This window comes from Mixophyes fleayi, chromosome 12 (assembly GCF_038048845.1).
Source record: "Mixophyes fleayi isolate aMixFle1 chromosome 12, aMixFle1.hap1, whole genome shotgun sequence".
Classification (NCBI taxonomy): domain Eukaryota; kingdom Metazoa; phylum Chordata; class Amphibia; order Anura; family Limnodynastidae; genus Mixophyes; species Mixophyes fleayi.
The window spans coordinates 79,199,662-79,221,338 of record NC_134413.1 but is presented as its reverse complement, the minus strand read 5'-3'; the positions used below and the strand labels follow the sequence as shown (position 1 = coordinate 79,221,338).

General features: G+C 35.8%; 1 protein-coding gene across 3 annotated transcripts in view; it reads left to right on the top strand.

The window, feature by feature from the left end:
- The window catches only part of LOC142108161 (Fc receptor-like protein 3), a 131,838-nt gene extending 117,976 nt beyond the window's left edge, over window positions 1–13,862 (top strand). For 2 of the 3 annotated variants that reach the window (XM_075191774.1, XM_075191775.1), the window contains 8 exons: window positions 2,598–2,879; window positions 3,338–3,655; window positions 4,026–4,157; window positions 5,680–5,707; window positions 8,004–8,080; window positions 9,348–9,416; window positions 10,175–10,200; window positions 12,491–13,862. In XM_075191774.1, coding sequence (XP_075047875.1) covers window positions 2,598–2,879; window positions 3,338–3,655; window positions 4,026–4,157; window positions 5,680–5,707; window positions 8,004–8,080; window positions 9,348–9,416; window positions 10,175–10,200; window positions 12,491–12,613 — 1,055 coding nt within the window. In that variant the 3' untranslated portion in view covers window positions 12,614–13,862. The remainder of the gene's footprint in view (window positions 1–2,597; window positions 2,880–3,337; window positions 3,656–4,025; window positions 4,158–5,679; window positions 5,708–8,003; window positions 8,081–9,347; window positions 9,417–10,174; window positions 10,201–12,490) is intronic. The other variant, XM_075191772.1, reaches the window with a different exon arrangement.
- Window positions 13,863–21,677: the final 7,815 nt, after the last annotated feature.

The window sequence follows — 21,677 nt, the reverse complement described above, 5'->3', positions numbered from 1 at the left end:
TAGATTAAAAACATTAATGCCGTTTGGACTCAATGATAGTATTGAACTTAACAACATTTAGAATATTTTGATTCGGGCCGTGTAAAATCTGTTTTACATCTTGTACTTTTCTTTACCCCCCATATTGTACATCTGTCATCCAATCTCATCTCTCCACATTCAATTGATCCCTCTTAGAGGTGGGTTTATACTTACTGAGTTGGTTATTTTATTTTGCATTTAGGTTTATTCTATGGCCCCTACTCTTTAGGAGGCCATAGTGAGCCCTAATAATTAGGCTATCTAGCTTCTATCTAATCAAGCCCTATTCTTTGTCTAGTTTTTAGGTGGAACCAACTGTGGATCATGTTAGGTTTATCTATATGTATAAGACATGGGCAATTTATCTATGTTTTTATTCTATAGAGGCAATATATTTATATATATATTTTATGTGAAGATCTGTCATCCGAATATTTATTTTTATTATTTTTATTATTTACTTATATGGATAAGCATCCGTTGGACTTGGCTCTTTTAATTATTGAGATCCATACCACTGGAGATCGTATATCTCCGTGAAGTTTGACGAATTGGTCGGCTATTTTAGGATTACTACTGACGATCACGTGACCTAATTTGGAAGTTCGGCTATCTCCGATAAAGAAAACCCAAATGTCGGACATTTCCGGATAGTCAGCTGTTGATCACATGATTGACCTCATGTGACCGTTTGGATGTATTTAAACCAGCGCGGCTGTACTTTATTATTATACTTACCTCTGAAGAAGCGGCGGGACGCCGAGAAACGCGTTAGGAGTATTACATATTGCAAATTTCATCAGGTGCTGGCCAGCCCAAACCATTAGTTGTTTTTGGATCCTTTCCGGGACCATACTTACATTGATTGCTGTTTCCATTTTTACCGGAGTCACCAGAATATCTTCATAATGGGAGCTTGATATCCACGGATGAGCATAGCGAAGCTAAGTATCCATATATATAGTTCAACAGTGCTTACCGCATTTGTGTTTGAATCTTGGACTTTGCCTAAGCCAGCGAATATTGCCATTGCCGACCAAATACCTGACTGACTAAATATCGGCAGTAGAAGATATAAGCAATTATTCCTGCTTTCTGGGGCGCATAACATCTTTGGTGGATTCTCCTATAATTCATGATGCAATTAACAGCCTGGGTTGTTAGCGCAAACTGACACATTATCCTTCTACCATCTGGACTGATATCGGGGTCCATTGTACCTCATTGGTGGATTTGATTCAGAATTATCAGTTTTGTGCATCATTCCGTTCCCGGATTCAGCTCATTAAGATTATAACATCAGTATTTAGTATTAACCCTAGATTGGATATCCAACGGCTATAAGTTAACATTGCGCCATATGGTACCATATGCTAATTAATTTGGCCACATCTTGTTCCAACCATTGGTCAGTTTTAATATATATATAGCTATTTGTCCGATGTGTCAATAGTCTATTTAGCAAATTGCTTATCTCATATTTTATTTGTACATGCTAATAAAAATTGCATTTTAATATACTTGGTGCTTTGCGCTCCTCTCTTTGTTGGCAAATTTAATAAATAGACCTATTTCCACCCAATAAGCACAAACATTAAAATAATAGCATTTAGAATTAATAGATAGACCTACTTCCCCTCTAACATGCCCTGACAATAAACCAATGGTACTCACATTTAATAAATACACCTATATCTCCCTCAACAGCCCCAATATTAAATAATTAATATTCCCATTAATAGTTAAACCTATTTCCCCACAAATTACCCCAATATTATTCTTCCTAATCTCAGACCCAATTTAAATTAATAAACCCTAAATAAATAATAATAAATAAATTAATCCCCTAAATAATACCATCACACAACCTAAAATTAATACCTAATACTGTGAAACACTTTTAAATGAAATAGTCCCCATCATCAAATAAGTTGCCAACCAGAAGTAAATTAATATTTCTGACTTACTAATAAATGCTTAACACTCACCATTAAATTAATACCCAGTCTCCACTTTTATTACAGTAAGAGCCATCCCCCCCACACATAACTTCTACCACCTGGCTCTGTAGATATCAGAGGCAGACTCTTCTGTCTGCCTCTCTTTGTTTCCTTGCTGTCAGCACACAATTCTATCAGACTGATCTCTAAATAAACGGCAATGAAAGCACAGCTATTTACCCATGGGAGTGTGGTACTTGGTTTTGATATCATAGTAATGCGCCGCACTCCAAGCTAACACTGACATGTAGGAGCCACAGCCAGCAAGAAGCTGCTGCCTGCTTCTCCTTCATGTCAATGGTCTGTGTAGGGGCACCACAGGAGCATTAAAATCACTAGTTGAGTGACATTATGTCACCTATCAGTGTCTTAGATGCACCTCAACCACCTAGGTGAACCCAATGGTAGCACTAGCCCCGATTGTTGCTGATGAAAAACATTTTTTTATTTCAGACACTGGATATTTTGGTAAAAAACCTTTATATTGCACATAAACACTGAGTCCTTGTCAAATGAGTTCTACCATTGATGTGAATACCTCTTATACTTATTATGTGACTTCTTCCTTCTTTACAGTTTGTGTGGATCAACCTCAGCTAACGCTCATACCGGAAGAGGCGGCAGTGGCGGATGAGATTGTTCTTCTATGTGAGTCCACAAGAGGCTCCCTACCTATACACTACCGGTTTTATCACAATAGGACATTCTTAGGAAATATTACTGTACAGCAAATTAAGGCAGCAGAGCTAAGTCTGACCATCAAGTCACCAACCATGACTGGGCCCTATTACTGTGACTCTTCCAATGATGTCTTCACCCAAAAACAACAGAGCAAAATAAACAATTTGCTTGTTATAGGTAAGTATGAGTTTTAGGAAATAGCAGAATAAAAATGAAATGAATCCAACCTAAAAAAATAAAGTGTTATAATTTCTCATACATCTACCGTGAAAAATGCATCTTCCCCACCTCTCTGTCTCATTTTCAGTAATCTTCCTTCACAAAATGAAATTTCATTTTATCACTGCTCCGAACTTTTGGGCTTATTAGTAATTATTAAGAAAGGATATTTCTCAGAGCAGAACCCACCAGCGGAAGCATCACCCTTTTAATCATATTATTAGTGCCTGTAAAAAGCACAGGTTGCATTTTCGGATGGGCCAAGTATAGTTATTATTTTATTAGGGCTGTTACCTGTTGGTTTCTTAAGTTTGAGTGCAGTTTTCCTTGAATACAAATGTAGTCAATAAGGCTTTTATTATATGATAGTATCCTAGTATTTATAGAATGTATAACATTTTTGTCTCCTTTAACAGTTCCAGTGGCTGATGTAAATATTACCGTGGATAAAGATGGTGGTGATGTTGTGTTTGGCAACCCCTTGACTTTTACCTGCTCTGTACAGCACGGCACGTCACCATCTTTCGTATGGTTACACAATGGAGAGGTGGTAAAGAAAGACTCCAAGTTCTACCAAATCGAAGACAATGGGGCCGTGTTATACATAGACTCTTTCACAAATCATCATAGAGGAACTTACCAGTGTAACGTCAGCAACACATTATCCTCCAATAGAACCTTCTTTGCTCTGAGTGCGATTCAGAACATCAACGTCTTAGAACAGAGTCTAGTTGGTAAGATCAATTATATCACACAAGATATGGTTATTTAATGGGATGGTCCATTTTAGGATGACCCCCTTTAAATAAGCCTGTACTCTTGTTACGCTTCAAAATCTGAACTTGAAATCGAACTGAAGAGGACTGTTCAGTTTTCTTTAGTAGAGCTTAATAGAGCTCCATTGAAGCAGATTTTACTAATAAGATCTGAGCTGCAGTGATCTGATTCATGGCTGCTCTCTTGCGTATATATTCAGAACTTTCTGGTATGTCCTAATCCCCAGTGACATCATTTCCTGCAACCCCCAATGATGTAAAATTTTGTTGTTGCTCTGCGTGTTCTGGCTACATTTCTCCTAAAATATTACAAATTCTTCTGTGACAGGTGGGAATTTCCTGTGGTCGGTACTTGGGATTTTGCTGCTGATAATTCTCATCGCCTCTATACTGCTGTTTATGTTCAGACACAAATGGGCTCCATTAATCGCAAGCCGTAACAAGAGAGAACCAACCACAGGTGATGTAAAGCCTTTATTTAGAGCTGGTCATATTTCCAATGCTTCAACTTATTATTATACACAAGTTCTGCTAATATACAGTGTTTGTAAATAATATCTTTAGACATGTTTAGTTCTGATCATTGCAGTATTTAATAGGGCCACTAACATATTATAAAAAATATTAAATCCCTATTGTTATTTTAGTCTGACCTAGGCAAGTGTCCCTGGTCTTCTGAAAGTAGCCAGGCCCAGAGACAGATAAGATCTCTGTGTAGTGTATGCAGAGGAGTTAGGCTTAGCCAGGCCGAATGAGCAGAGGTGAGCACTCAGGTCCTGTGAAAATGCCAAGTCTCAGGACATCCATAATTTACTTCACAAGCCGCGTGTCATTTTGGGCATCCATCAAACATAGGTGAAAATAAATTTTTTAAGGTGGGGGGGTGAAGAGCTAACAAGAAATGGTTTAAAAAAAAACTTTTATCAGTAAAACAGTGTTAATTTTCATGAGGGAGTCTATCAAGACTGAAATGTCCCATATTCTTCCATTGTGTTCCCTCACACACATCAAGGGGTAAATGTATCAAGCTGAGAGTTTTCCGGTGGGCTTCAAAAACCAATCAGATTCTAGCTAGCATTTATGTAGTACATTCTACAAAATGCTAGTTAGAATCTGAATGGTTGCTATAGGCAACATCTCTACTTTTCAAACCCGCCAGAAAACTCTCAGCTTGATACATTTACCCCTAAGTCTACTTAGTAAGTAGTACTCTGATTTTATTTCCTATTTTATTTTCTGACACTCATTTGTGCAACATATTGTATGTCTTTGTTATTAATTTTTGTAAATAAACCTTGGAAACATTTTCATATTAAAAATATTTTAATCTAGCGTATTCTCCATGATTCTTTGCGAACTTACAAAGCCCAAGGAGGATCATGCTACAGGTGTATGTTATATAAGTGTGAAACACTAATTAGTGGTTCTGGTGAATGTAAGGAAACCATAATAAATCCTTTGTGGTGGCAGAAAATGTTTATTCATTGTTAAGTAACTAAGGTGACGCCATTCACGGCCAGATGTTCAGATTGCTGTATCTGGGACAGGCTGGGCGTTCGTGACAATCATGAATATTGAAACAGCCTTAAGGGTTCTTAATTGTGGATTTTTTCAATTGTCATTTTCTGGATCTCCACTCAGATCAGACCTTAAATATCTGTGTTATTACATAATATATTTTTAGAAAATTTTGCTCCCAAACATTTAGGTTCAATCTAACTTCTCTGAAAAGAATTTAGAAGGATTGCAGCGTATTACCAGGTAAGAATGTTGATTTATTAAAATGATGCAGAGAATCTTGATGGAGACCATAGTTCAAATCCACGTATCATCAGTCCCAGCAATCAGAGCCTCAGCTGAGCAGCACAACTTTGCCTAAAAAGTTCTATATACAAAAATGAATAAATCAATGTAATTCATACAACACATTTTAGATCTCCATAATGTAAAGTACAAACCTTACTCTCTTTTGCTTTCTTTAGATGTGACACTCGATAGTGGTGTGGCCAGGTGAGTAATGGGATAAACGTTTTTTCCTTGTTTTATTCGCATCGTCATGGTAGAGTTGGGACATAGAGCTCTGAGGCTCTAGTTGAGTTGGTTGATTGGAGGCACAAGAAAAATGGCCTAAGGGAGTAAATCATGTTGGGTAGGTACTGGGTACTCAGAAAACAGATCTAAATCCTATTTAACTAAGATGATCAGTTAGTGATTTTCCATGGGTGTTCCTGCTTAGCTAACCCATGCCCGATATTGGTAAACATACTGACAAAATGGTATGTCCTATATTTAGAGCAGCCAAGTGCCTCATAGTTAAGTCCTGCAAGCGACCTGATCCCCCTTCCATATTTTTACTTTCTCAATACAGTTTAGTTTATATTGAAAATATAGCATATTACACATATGACAAATTGACTAGATTTGCCCGAGTGTGGGCACCTGCCAATAATAACCCTTTTGTGTACTTCGCTTGTGGATACAACTATAGGGTTTACAACTATAGGGTTTACAACTCTAAACTAGGAACAACTTTGAATAGTTCACCTTGTGTCTTCCATACCCATCTTTCCATCTCTCCTCTCCCCCCTCCAAATCTTATTGATGTGAAATTAAAAATGTTATGGGGTACTGTCATTGCTTTCTCTTGTTGCATATTTTTGTATGTTTTTGTTTCACTACAAAAATAAAAAAACCCTTTAAAAAGACCATCAATAATTTGCTCATCAATCAAACATAGATGGCAGAAAAAACGGAAGCTGCAAACAATGCTAATATCATAAAACAATTTGTTTATTCATGATATACTATAGAAAACCTTTATTATTTAAATTACATATAAACAACATGTTAAAGCCATAAAAAATATATACAGAGGACTTGGATAGAAGCGGATGGTGAAAGAAGTCATAGCTTATAATTTCTTATAATAGAGTTCAACTTCTCACGGCAGTGGGGATCCTGTTACTAGGGAGGAAAATATTTATTTATTCTTGAGCTTCAAAGTTCATTTTTAGCTTCAAATGTATATTGCATTGAGAGGTAACGAACAGTCTGTAATAATAACCAGTAGCCAGGGATTTTATGTACATGATACTCACAAAAAAAGTAATTGTAGCACAGAAATTTTAAGGTAGAAACATGCAAAGATTTCTTCTAAGGAAACAAAACAACTTTTCAATTTTTCTGGTTAAACAGCAGCCTAAGCCTCTCTTTTGTGTATTTACCTATTTATATATATATTCACGATTTATAATAATTTATATTTAGATATATTAATATATTTTTATATATACTCACAATTTATAATAATTTATATTTAGTTATATTAATACATTTTTATATAGACTCACAATTTACACACTTTATATTAAGTTGCATTGATTGTTTTTATAAATTTATTTCTTTTGATCCTTTCTGCTCCTGAAATATATTGTTTATATATATATTTTTGTATCACTACAAGTTTAAAGAGTTATAACATAAATGTAGATAAACGGAAATACCCAAATACATTCATAAATATCTATAAATAATTAAAAATTATTAATATATAATTAGCAATAAATAGCTAAAATACAGTGATAGACTGAATGACAAGTGGTAGGAGTCAATCCAAATCTGAGAATGCAACACGTTTTATTGCTTAGGCACTTTCACAAGGGACAGTCGTGATACATAGGGTCAGCCGTTAAATAGTTGTCAATCCAAATAAGAAATAAAAAATGAAATTGCATAATTACAAAAAGACGTATCATTGTAAAGTTGACATTTTGCAGAAGTTATTAAACAAGCATGTCACAATAAAAATATGTTTAAAACCTGTATAATGTCATGAATATAAAGTGCAGAAAATTTGTAATAGACTCTTGTCATAATCACAATCAATGCTATAGTCCGTGTGCAAGAAACACTAGTAAAATGAATAATAATCAAGATTAATTAACAAAATATTTAAAAAAATAAACAAAAATACAAATAGCATAACAGAAAACAATATAATTCTAAATAAATATACATATAAAAATAAAATTAACTATAGATAAAAATTAAAATGTGGTGCTATGGACAATAAATTATAATAATCCAAAAAAAGAGAGAATGGCCAAGGAGATATGTTCCTTCGCGCTCAGGCCGAGTGACAGAATCGGCTTGTATGTGGCCACCACAAATTTATTCAGTTGTGTGAACTGATCAAAGCTCATAATTCATCTTATCAGTTATTTAGCCCAGGGGAAAAGATATTTGAAATTACTACACCATTGTATCACTGCCTTGTCTGACGCCATTTTTGTTGTATCACGTACAGGGTTGAACACAGACCAATGGCTGAAGATACCCAAAAATGCAATGTCACAAATAATGATCAAGGGGAATACAGCAACAGTAAGGAAATAAATAACAAGTTGTTTTGTCTATTTTGTCTATTAATGTCAATTTATGAATTGACCTTTCTCTCCTTATTTCCTGTACACTGGTGTGACACCAGAAATGTGGGTTATGTCATGTTGTCACATGATGGAGTGTAAATTCTCAGTTTTGTGATGTCATATGGGTGGGTGTGGCTTGTGTTTCATGAACAGGTGGTCAAGAAGCAATAAGCCAATAAAAAAATTCCCTTATTCAAATTATTCCTGATATGTAGACATTGCTAGATTTAAATAAAATCATTGCCCCTATCAGAGGATCTGCAATTGTCATCCTTGTAGTGTTATTTAGTTTTTGCTGCCTTTAGATACATCAGGGCAATAAAAATAACAAATCTGAAAGATAAAAATTACTGAAACTGGAATGTCTCTTGACACTTAGCTTAGTGTTAGGTTAATTTTTTCAGATTCCTGTGTTCAATGGAGTATCAGGACTAGTGGGAATATGTTAATGGCATGTAAAAATTGTTAGGTTTATAGACTAATAAAATCTCCATTCACATAAGTATCATTTCCATTTCAATATTATAGGACTCTTGCGCTCAACCCAATTTTAATTTTCATCTATCTACACATACGTTTTGTGCAATTGTTTGTTGGCTTGTAGTCTGTGACAGCACTGAGTATACTTGAATGACTGCTGACTATCACTTTATATCCTTTATAAAATACTATTTCTACTTCTTTCATATAAACCAATGACTTTTAATTTCCCATGTATGTCTTTGCTTATCACAGTAAGAGCCAGCTAATGAGATGGTTTTTATATCAAGTGCAACAACATCACATTTTGACTTTGTGTTTACAGTGGTGTACATTGTTTTTATTGCAGAAATTAGGTCAAAAACAAATAAGCAGTTTTTAGTCTTTGCCGTTAAATATCATTACGTGGCTCAAACTAGTATTTACTATCCTGAATTATCTAAATAAATGCATTAATGTTCATAAAATTCAGTATGGATCTTGTGTCTAGAAGTAATTTCTTCAGAACTATATAAAAAAGCTGTGTTACCAGTTGATCTATCATACACTCATATCTCTTTGCATTCTCTGATTTTTTTTTTGTGTAAGGTGATTATTTTGTGCAGCTCTTTAATGCTGGAATTTTTGTTCCCATAAAAATCATAGTAAGATTACAGTATGTACTACATGTAAAATGACCTTAAACATACAATTAGAAAACATTTGCAAGATTGACCACTATGCCTTTCATTTCTCTCTATTAGTACCTCCCAGGGAGAGTCCTGCAGGTGAAGATTTGCTGTATTCCTATATTCATATTAATCGTATACAAGGTCAGTGTGTTGTATTCTGTATGTTAACTTGTAGCTCGCTAACATTCTGCAATTTTAATAATCTAGTATTACTAATGTATAAATTATCCAGACAATTAAGGCAAATTGCCTAATTGTAATCGATCTACAGTTTTGCATTAATTTTTTCTATATAGTGAAGTTGGGTCTGCTGGAATTACCCTAAATCTGTACTATACAGTATTATTCAAGTATACCTGACTAACCTAAAGCTATTTAGATAATCCTAACTAACAATAATAAAACAGTGGGTTTTAGTACTGAATGAAGCTGGTAGATGTGGCTTTATGTTATCCAAGGTAAGGTAGAGCTATGTACTGTTAATTCCCACCATAAGACCCTCCAACACCATCCTATGAACAGCTATGATTTCTGCGGAGTGGTTCTATACAATGTCCTTCAGTAGACTTACAGCCAGGATGTCAGGTGTGCATAGCAAAAATACCCCCCCCCCCTTAATCACAACTTTATCCAATAATAATTATACCACATATTCAGTTTTTGTAGAGTGAGTATAAACACATAGCAAAGCTGTCTATAAAAGCATCTGATACAACTACATCGTAAACTACAATAGTTCTGTTCAGAAACAAATATAGGTGATTTCTCTTATAGAACCTTATATTTCCGGTTGATATTAAGATCGTCCATCTTTTCACTAGTCATATTGTTGCTAATATAAACCGTTCCTGTAAGCGCAGATAACTCTTAAAAAAATGTTTCTGTCTTGTTTCCTCCAGCTTCTCCAGTTATTGCCAAAAGCAATGTGAGTATTTGTGAGGCCACACAAAGGTGTCAAATGTGGACATTTATGAATAATTATAAATACATTTGTAATATATAAATATTATGAAGGATTTTTAACTAAAAGTGTTTATTATTTCGAAATGCGTAAACAAATAATATCAGTGTCTTAGACAGAAACTTTATCAGGGTTGTCAATCTTGATTAAGGTTCGGTTATAGACCACAACATTTGTATAACCTAGCTTTGTTTCCGTATAAATCACTTTGTTACAAAACCCTGTGAATATACAAATTATTGCAATATTTGCAGATTGTGATCCTAGACACACAAACTTGAGGACCCTAAATAATATATTATCTTCTACATAGGTTCAATTCCGTTTATATGTTCTATCTATGTTGGCGTGTGTTTTCCCTCGAGAGCTACTGTTTCCTCCAACTGTCAAAAAATATATACTGTCACTAATTAGCTTCTCATGAATTTGGCATTAGTATGTATGCATGTGTATTTTTAAGCCTCTGGGGAAGGGAGTGATATGAATGAAAGAATTCCAGGTATAGCATCAGGTAACATGTTGACACGATATTTATCTATCTATATATATATATATATATATATATATATATATATATATATATATACAAGTTAACCCGTGCATGATACCCATGCATTCTAGTCAAATCAAGCTACTTAAGGTGTTAAAAAGGTTCTTGTCATGCATTTGGGGCTAGCCCAGGCCTCCTCAGGGGAAGAGCATTACTTCCCAACGTAAGCGCCCTTTTTTAACGGGGTTTTGTCCACATGTCACCACCTCATCATTCTTCTCCATCACCTCATCCTTCATCTTCATCGCCACATCCTTAATCTCCATCATCTTACTGTTCTAAAACCTCTCGATACACAACGTTTCTGCTAAACACCTTATCGCTGTGCTCAATCAGTCTTCCTTGAAGGGCAGTATTCATAACCTGCACTTTCACATCACTGCTTCTCCGTACTCGTGAAAATGCAACATACAATTGTCCATGACCAAACACAGGCTCTGGTAAATAAATACCCACACGGTCAAGAGTTTAAGCCCTCAACTGGTAAATTTAGCCTTTACTACCCCTCCCACGGGGGGAAGGGGGGATGATGGAAGTTAACTGACTTCACTATTATAATTTTTTTTGTCAAATAATGTCAGTATACCAAATTTCAGGTCAATTGGATGAGCCCTTTCTGAGAAAATAGTTTTTTCCACACACACACACACACACTAACACACGCCGCTAGGCTTATATATATTATATATATATACAACTATCTATCTATCTATCTATGTCATATCGATTTATCTATATATGTATCTATGTCATATCTATCTATATCTATCTATCTATCTATCTATCTGTCTGTCTGTCTATCTATCTATACACACATAAACCATGACACATAATTCAATACCTCCTCCACCTGCCACTGAAACTTCTCCACACAATTACACTAATATTAGTTGATTTTTCTGAGTACATTAATATTTGCTAAGCAACAGCATGAAATTCTGATATATGCATTCTATATATAACATGTGGGATGTGCACTATGAACCAGCATTCTCCAGAATCAGATTCTTGAAAATATACCAATTCAATCTTAGGTTCCTCACACCAAATACGCTGCACATACAAAACGATTTTTCGTTCTATACAAATGATGTTGTGTGACACCGGCGTAAATGGGAGACAGTGACTTTAGCTGTAACTTATATATAAGTAATTATATTATAATTACTTTAATATTTAAGGTAATTTTTAAGCCATGTATTGGCGCCAACGATTTCATTATTTATAGAGAATTGACAATAAGTAGGGAAAAAGGGAAAATATTCCAAAAATTACACTAAATGATGTAAAATAATTAGCAAAACTTTTTATTTGTAGAAGATAAAGCCCCCCCCACCCCCCAAAGCAATAAAAAAATAAAAACAACAACTAAAATATTGTATTAAAGATGAATTTATATTTTACATTGTTGGATGTCTGGAGAAATTCATGATATAACAGTGAACTGAGCTATAAGTGCATCTTTTTTATTTTTTGCTATATATTTATATTGTGAAAACTGAATTTAATTTAGAGTACAAAAAAAGTCATTGATATGTAGTTGTTGAAGCAGATCTGCAGAATTTTTATTGCAACACATTAATTTTACATGTACAAAAAGTTGTCCATGTTGGTATTTTTGAGACCTTTTCATGCTCTCACAACAATTTGTTAGACTGTCAATTTTGCGGCTAATTTTGTAATCTCTCTCTCCCCTTTACTCAGGATGAATTCTCTGTTTTGTACTCTGTGGTGAAACATTCCGGGGACACCTCAGAGCCGCAAGGAACCCAAGAGACGAACGACTCTGCTAACATTTACCAGAACTTCACCGCCAAAGAGCATTAGGACATTTTGATACAAGTGCTGAGAAGATTTAGTTTTGTTTATTTTGCGGGGAGAAATGTTTTCCCTTATTTTATCAGAGCTATAAAAGCCGGTTTGTTTAAAAAAATAATCTTTATATGTACATACTGTACAAATGTTAGTTATTATAGGTCTGATTCAAGTCCGAAGTGCACTTTTAAAAAGAGCGTGGTTGTTGAGTGTAGTTTGGACCACATTCAAATATAAGTGAACCACAAGATACATTTCAAATTGAATCTGGGTGTAAATAAGCCTTGCCTAAAAAGTACTTGCCTGGCATAGACACACAGAAGAAACTGCAGTAAACGCTCAAGTGTATATACAATAAAAAGTCACATTAAACTTTTGCTTGACCATGAAATAAAATAACATCTGCTATCAGTATAAATATATATATATATATATATATATATATATATATATATATATATATATATTCAAATATTTTTTTTACTTATCTTTAGACTAATTGCACAAATAAAATTTCTTTCACTGTATACTGTATACAGAATGCATTTATATAGTCTATGTTAGTAGCATGTCGTTGTTCCGACTCAGATGCGGCTTGTACTTTGTTCTGACTCAGATGCGGCTTGTACTTTGTTCCGACTCAGATGCGGCTTGTACTTTGTTCCGACTCAGATGCGGCTTGTACTTTGTTCCGACTCAGATGCGGCTTGTACTTTGTTCCGACTCAGATGCGGCTTGTACTTTGTTTTGACTCAGATGCGGCCTGTACTTTGATTGTAATCCAACTAAATGGAGAAACCCCTCTTGTTTTAAGGGCTATGTAATCCAAGGTATTTCTGGAGAATCTACATGTTTAGGTCAATTTTGAAATCTTCAACAATGATAAGCTCATATTTATTTTTGATTCTTAGGAGCCTTTCTTTTTTTTTTTACAAGTGATCTTTTCTTCTAATCTCTCTAGATTCTCATGTAGGATAGAGTCATAACTTCTGATTTCATCCTATTGTTTACAGAAATCTAATCTGCAATATCTTTCTCTATTTCTTTCACTATTTTCATTTTTCAAAAATAATCAGTTTAAAGAAATCCTGCTCATTCCTCTGATAGTGATTATTATCTAATCCAAAAGTCGGGTTCTTTAAAATACGGAGCCCTCAGGAATTCTACCTACCTGAAGTTATTTTTCCAAGCCTGTAATGTTTTATCTAGAGTTTCTCTAGGTACTATGTGCTCTATTTTCCAAAATAAAATATTGAGATTATCATCTGGTTGAAAATTTGTATGGGCTATTATAATATCTGATTTATGCCTTACAATATTATTATATGTTTATTTCATATGTTTCTGTGATATCTGTATATTTCTCATTTACATCATTCTTCAAACCAAATGAACAAAAATAAAGAAAATTATTTAATAAAAATAGATTATTTTATTAAAATAGCTGTCTAAAATCTGGAGAACTTGACATTTTATTAAGCATCTCTAATTCTAAAGTAATGCAGTCCAAGTTATCACCTGCAAATAGGTAAAGGTATTCTGAGAGTTCGTATGTTGCTAAAATGCATATATTTCGCCGTGAACTGTCCTTTCACACAAACATTTTGTAAACATATGTGTGTGTGTATGTGCTTTTGTAGCGTGTTTTATACATTGGAAATACGTTTTTGCTTTACTTGTTAGGCATTTTTTTATGCACTGTAGTAGTCATGTTCCCTTTCCATCCCTCTGATGAAGCCTGCATACAGGTGAAACGAGTAGGCTGTTTGCAACGTCCCTTGTCCAACTGGGACTTGAACACCTGCCAAACATTCCACTCCTTGGTTTATGTGTTCTTTAAGCTCGCTGATCATTACAGATGGACTGACAAAGGATCAGGGAATGCTGGCTGCTTATTCAGCAATACAGAGAAGTTGTTTTACTTTTTATTTAATTAATGTTTTTCTTAACCTGTTTTATACGATTTTTTTCCAGTAATACTATACCATATAACTTCTTTCTTTATTGTCTGGAAAGTCTACAATTCCAACTAAAGGAGGTCATCTCCAAGATAAGCTCTAAATATAGGTTATATCTGATACGTGTTCACTTGTTGCTGAAATACATATTTTATATGGGTGCAGTCCTTTTATTTTATGATTTATAAGAATATTGTGCAAATATCACTTTGATTTCATCATCATCATCATCATCATCATTTATTTATATAGTGCCAACATATTCCGTAGCGCTTTACAATTGGGGACAGACATAATAAACTAATAAACAAACTGGGTAAAACAGACAAAGAGGTGAGAAGACCCTGCTCGCAAGCTTACAATCTATTGGACAATGGGAGATTGACACATGAGGTTAAGTCTACATTTGCATCTTGGCCCAGCCAGACTGTAAAGGTAAAAGTGACTCATAAGCTAAATGATCCTGTCACACAACAATGTTGGTCAGGGGGTAGTTGTCTTGTGTGAAATTGTGTAACAGGCGGTAATAGGCTAAGGTAGTGAGGTTAAGAAGGTGGTTTGATTTGCTGGATTAAATCAGTGAATCGTAACTGGGTTTGCACAATTTTTAGGCTAACCCTAAAAAGGTATTGTTATTTAGGATGAACACAACACATTGCTCTGCAAGGTGTGCCTATCTTTAGCACTGTGTTGTTGAGTGTAAAACAATTATTTTATGCAATGTTTCCTGGCAGAGTCACAGGGGGACTTTCCCTATCAAGCAACTTATAATTTCTTTAGACCCAGAACATACGTTTCTCACACTATGGCTGTCAGAGTTCTCATCATGCAAATCACGGAGAGTTGTTGAAAATGAAATGTGAGTTCTTTATTTAAAGCAAGAATCACACAGATACATAACTTGATACAAGCAATAGTTAATATAGATAGCACATGTCCATAGACACTATAGGTAAAGGGTGTAGAGTCCAATGAAATCAATAATATACTGGCAGAAGTAGATGGCACAATAGGTAACAGATATTTGCAGTAGTAGTTGCAACAATAGGAAACAAATACAGCACTGAAAAAAGAGCAGGAACTGAGTTCTGCATGAGTAGCATCTATAGCAAACAGTGAATATAAGAAAATCCTCAGATGCACAGTATATAAATGACAGGAGCTGATGGCTTGCATTAAGAAGCTGGGTGATCCACATGTAATAGCCAGAGACTCCATGGAAGGAGTACACAAAGTATGGTCAGTAAGCCAGTGTCATAAACTGGGAATCCATAACAGTACCAAGGAGCAGGCAGAAGCAAAGTTAACGAAGCCGAAGTCAGGGTCACAAAAAAGGTACAAAACTACAAGCCAAGCAGGAGTCTGATACGAGAAGTTCAATCAGTTACAAATCACAGAAGTACTGAGTGTGAGACTAGGATCAGCAAACAATTGATGAACTGGCACCAGTCTATTGGAAAAGGCAGACTGTAAAGACCAGGCACAGGTGTTCAGGGTTCAGGACAAATGATGAGTGCTTCACCCCTTGCATGCAGGATCTGATACAGTCAAAGCAGCATCTAAAGTGGAGATAGTGTACTGATTTTAACAATAGCTATTCTCCCAGAGGTGTTTCTCAACCACTTCTACTATTCTATCCCCCACTAGGTAATGGGGTCATGAGTTTGATTCCCGACCGTGGACTTATCTGTGTGGAGTTTGTATGTTCTCCCCGTGTTTGCGTGGGTTTCCTCCGGGTGCTCCGGTTTATTCCCACACTCCAAAAACATACTGGTAGGTAATTGGCTGCTATTAAAATTGACCTTAGTCTACCTCTCGGTCTATGTTTGTGTGTTTGGGAATATTGACAGTAAGCTCTATTGGAGTAAGGACTGATGTCAATGGGTTCTCTGTACAGAGCTGGGGAATTAGTGGCGTTATATAAATAGCTGCTGCTGATGATGATGATGATGATGATCCCCTCTCTTTTCTTTGGGCTAGATTTACTAAGCTGCGGGTTTGAAAAAGTGGGGATGTTGCCTATGGCAACCAATCAGATTCTAGCAGTCATTTTGTAGAAAGTGCTAAATAAATGAAAGCTAGAATCTGATTGGTTGCTATAGGCAACATCCCCACTTTTTCAAACCCGCAGCTTAGTAAATCTAGCCCTTTGTGTCTAACTGGAGCACACTAGATACAAAGGTGGCTTATCTAATTAATTCTTGAGCTAGAGACAGGTAAGGTTCATACGTAGTCCACAAGGGAAGAGCTCAAACTGTATCCCTCTGTAACTACACTGTTCTTTTTGAACCTATCAGACACATGAGCATCAGAAAATATACTGTCCATATATTTGGTATGAGCAGTGCTTGTATGTCATCCAATCTGTGGTTATATCCACTTTTAACAACTAACATCACTGATTGGCATGTCTGTGACCTTCGTCATCTATGACATTTTTTTGCTGAATGTAAGGCTAAGGTAGTTGCCAGAGTCACAGAGGGACTTTCACTTCACACACACTAACACACACTTTTTAAACCTTTCTATTGTAAATTGCACCTAGAATGTGCTTCTCCATAGAAGAGTATATTGACGGGATAACGCGTGTAATAATATAAGTATGGCAAGCTGAAATTCAAGTGTTTATCTCATTTTATGCACCTCGTTTTACAAAATAATTCTTGTTTTTTCATTCGTCCTTAGCACAAACTGCACCTGTACACATAGTCCACATTTAATACAATGTCTTTGCTCCATCCTACCTCTCCCCTTCGGTAGGAGTTGATTTTGCTTATTCTAAATATTCTTTTTGTACTATGACACTAGTATTGCATGAGTTTTTAATGCAAAAAGTTTCTAAAGGTACTGAAATTTTAGAAACTAATGCACAAAAATTTCTTATCAATGTCTCGCTCTAAAGAATAATGCATAGGATTCATTATCAGATATATTATTATAATGATCATCATTATCATTTTAGTTTATTTATAAATGTATTATCTCGTGCTGTACAATAGATTGGGATCTGGTGACAAAATCAGCATGTATCATAGTTTGGACATGGTGGTTTTCTTACAAGTATGTTTCAATAGTCCAGTGGATTTATTAAGTGAACTTTTATGATGATGGCAGAAATGCAAATTTTATTTTAGACATTAGTGCTTTGAGTGCTTGATAACTGTCATTTATTTTTTATTTGTCTATGTCGAGAGGCAATCCATGTTATAACGCTTTTATCGCATAGTGACCACATGGAACTCATGCTTAATCTTTAATGAAGAATAGAATAAAAGCTGTAGCCACTGACAACTTTATTGCTGTCATCACTGCTGCCATCATCATCATCATCACGTGACTCCAGATCCATTTGTGGATTTGTGGGTGGTGGGGAGATGGGGACAGTACCCATCTTTTAAAAAGATTTATTTAAAAAGTGGAATAAAAATCTACTCAGTTTCTCCAATCATTTTATTCAAATACTGTTGGTCTATATTTTTTCACAATGCACACTTATTAGTGCCATAAAACTAAGTACACAATCCATGAACAAACAGTTTGTTACATTATATTTACAGTACCCCATAATTCACAAATAACTTCAACGCATTTTGCCCCTTTCTGACACCCACAAGTTAGTGGCCAAGAGGTGACATGAAGAATTTGTATCTTCTGCCCATAGGATTGTGCCACCAGACATGAGATTCTCAACTCACCCCTTATAAGGAACGGTCTTACATGTGAGTGGGTTTTTGGGTATTTTTTCCCATGGCGCAGTGTAGGTTGGTGTGGTGATGTTTCTTATCTGTTGTCGTGTGGATGTGGTAATTGGAATCGGCTTCCCCCTCTTTTTTTCTTGACTTGGCGGGTAATCGTTCCTGGGTATGTTTTTTGGGTGGGGATCGGTGTTATTTCACTGAACAGTGAAGTTTTCTTCCTCTCCTGGTGATATATATATCAAGCTGCAAATTTCCGGCGTGTTTAAAAAGTGGAGATGTTGTCTATAGCAACAAATCAGATTGTAGCTGTCGTTTTGTAGAATGTACTAAATAAATGATAACTACAATCTGATGGTTGCTATGGGCAACACCTCCACTTTTCAAATCCTAGGAAAATTCTCAGCTTGATACATTCACCCTCTGGTGTTAGTAGAGTCCTGTGGAGACAGTAGGGAGGGGTTCACCTTTTTCGGTGTTTGTTGGTGTGCATGATACCCAGTAGGTCTATCATTAGCTCTTTTTAAATGAAATGTCTATAGCTCTTTTGTAAAGGGTATATTGCTAATATTAGCTGTGGTGAGCAGCTGTAGATGTTTCAAGCTCTGATTGCCTGGGGAAAACCAGATCTTTTGCGAGAACAGCTTGTAGAATGTTATTCGTAATGGTATTAATGTTTATAGCTCGTAACTTTCATGTTCCAGCAGTGGAACAAGTTAGCTCAAGATTGACAGCTCTTGAATGCTATCAGCTCTTAAAAGAAAAATTAATAAAATATAAATAATTCTAAATAATTCTAAAATAAAATAAAAAAAATTGAGTGTAGCCTTGTGCCAAAAAAAAGCACTTTGTATACAGTAGCATAAATAAAGGTTACTAGGCACCACAAACATCTGTCCATATCCGCGGAGTGTGGCTTGTAGATGTTGGGGTGGTAGTTTTATATTGGAACTGCTTGTTGATAGGGAGATGTGATCTTGGCAGTATTTGTCCTATGCAAGAATAGGTAACCATAATAATAGTCGAATAGACATGCAAATGACACAGAAAATAATAATTGTAATAACATTAACAAGAAAAATTAACAAGAAAAAGAGGTAAATAAATAAATTGATTAATAGAGTGAATATTGATGATACATAGTCGGTGCTAGAGGGATTTATAATAGAGACGTTAACTGATCCCAGTGTTTTGGTTTTGGTCTTGGTTTTGGATCTGGATTGACTTCGTGTTTTGGTTTTGGCAAAACCGCCCTCGTGTGTTTTGGTTTTGGTATTGTATCCCTAATTTATTTTTTTTTAAATCCCTATTTTTTTCTAAAATCACATAATTTGGCCCTTTTTTGTTCCTACATTATTATTAATCTCAATAACATTATTTCCAGTCAATTTTTGCCAAGTGACAAGAACACTGCTACCCCTCCTGTTTTTGTGTGAGCAATGGCACTGAGCAATGTCACTGGAGACTGGAGAGTGACAAGAACACTGCTACCCCTGTTTCTGTGTGAGCATTGGCACTGAGCAATGTCACTGGAGACTGGAGAGTGACAAGAACACTGCTACCCCTGTTTCTGTGTGAGCATTGGCACTGAGCAATGTCAGTGGAGACTGGAGAGTGACGAGAACACTGCTACCCCTGTTTCTGTGTGAGCATTGGCACTGAGCAATGTCACTGGAGACTGGAGAGTGACGAGAACAACGCTACCCCTGTTTCTGTGTGAGCAATGGCACTGAGCAATGTCACTGGAGAATGGAGAGTGACAAGAACACTGCTACCCCTGTTTCTGTGTGAGCAATGGCACTGAGCAATGTCACTGGAGACTGGAGAGTGACAAGAACACTGCTACCCCTGTTTCTGTGTGAGCAATGGTGCTGGATCTCCTGGGGAGATCCGACATTGCAACAATGACGTTTTGCCTCGATTCAGACGCGAGGATGCGCGAAAGTACCGAGCCGGCTCGCGAGCCTACTTGGATCCCTAAAGTTCGGGTGGGCTCGGTTTTCAGAAAACCAAGGCTGATCATCTCTAATATATAATATATAAAGATACACAGAATAATGGAAATCATGTAGTTGAGTACCCATGAATCGGCATGCTCATTGGGACTTTCAGTTGCTGGTAAAATCGTTACAGAAATTGCATCTGAAGTAAGATTGCATAGGTGTGTACCCAGCTTTAGGCAACATGGCTGAATTAGGGAAGACTACACACCCATTCAAGCCACTAGTCGCCTTTATTGTTAAAGTCATAGCACTCACCAAGATCTGACTTATCTCACTGTCATTATACCGGGGTATCTGCAGCCAATCTACCAACACCAACCAGAAGATAGTGTACAGAGAGTTAACCAGCAATAACTCCCACAAGAAGTCAGTGTTTGCTTGAACGTTTATTGCTCACCCAATATTGTGGACATTGGAAAGGAATATATGAATACAGAATATTAAAGTTTTTTTCTGCACAAATGTTCACTTAAAGCACTATTCCACTTTTAAAGAACAGTTCCAAAACATCATACTGTAAAACTTCAATACAACGTAAAGGCAAAAACCACTGATGACAATTACGAGTCTCTTAAGCCAATCCCTCAGGTATCCTACTTGGGAACAGTCTAAGAGAAACCAGTCTGCCCTCACTCTTGCTACCGTTGAGGCAATGATCCTGCTCCATGGTCACCCCACTTTCATATGGCAGAAAATGTCACAAGATCTGCAGAGATTGGGTAGGGAGGAAGAGAATGCCTAGTTCTTATAGTCCTTCTTTGACCCTTGGGAGTTTACAGGAGCCATTATCCCTAGCCAATCCTGTTGTCAAGTTCTCAAGATCTCAAGTGATTAATCCTTAACTATATCTCTGATTTTAAAGCATTGTTATTGTTCTTTAACGTTCCTCAAGTTCCCACAGTCATAGATTCTGGGTACAGAGAAAGAGCTCTAAAGAGGTTTTATTGAGCTGGAAAAGGTGTAAGGGTACAAAATATTTTTCTTTACTTATTTTTTTCTTTTAATCATTTATTTTTTTATTTTTTTCTGTATTTGTTTTCATTTTATGTTCTTGTTTTTTTATTTTATAGATCTCCCATGTAAAATAACACTTTTAGATCTACAGTGTCACAGTCTCTAAAACAATCTGCTTTTGACCTGTTAACACTGTAAGTTTATTTATAGGAAATATTATTTTCTGTAACGCAGTTAAAATTTATAAAGTTTTATATTTTATTAGTTCACGATGTTGGTCTTCAAAACTAGATACAAATATAGTTTCAGAGGCTAAACCTGAAGAGCTTGTGCTCAAATTTCTCGGTGGAGAACACTGAATAGTCTTGATGCATGTTATGGGCACCCGGGACAATAAATATTCATTAAATAACCTTGTATGACTGTGCAGGGGGATACATAATCACCAGTACAGTCATAACTTGAT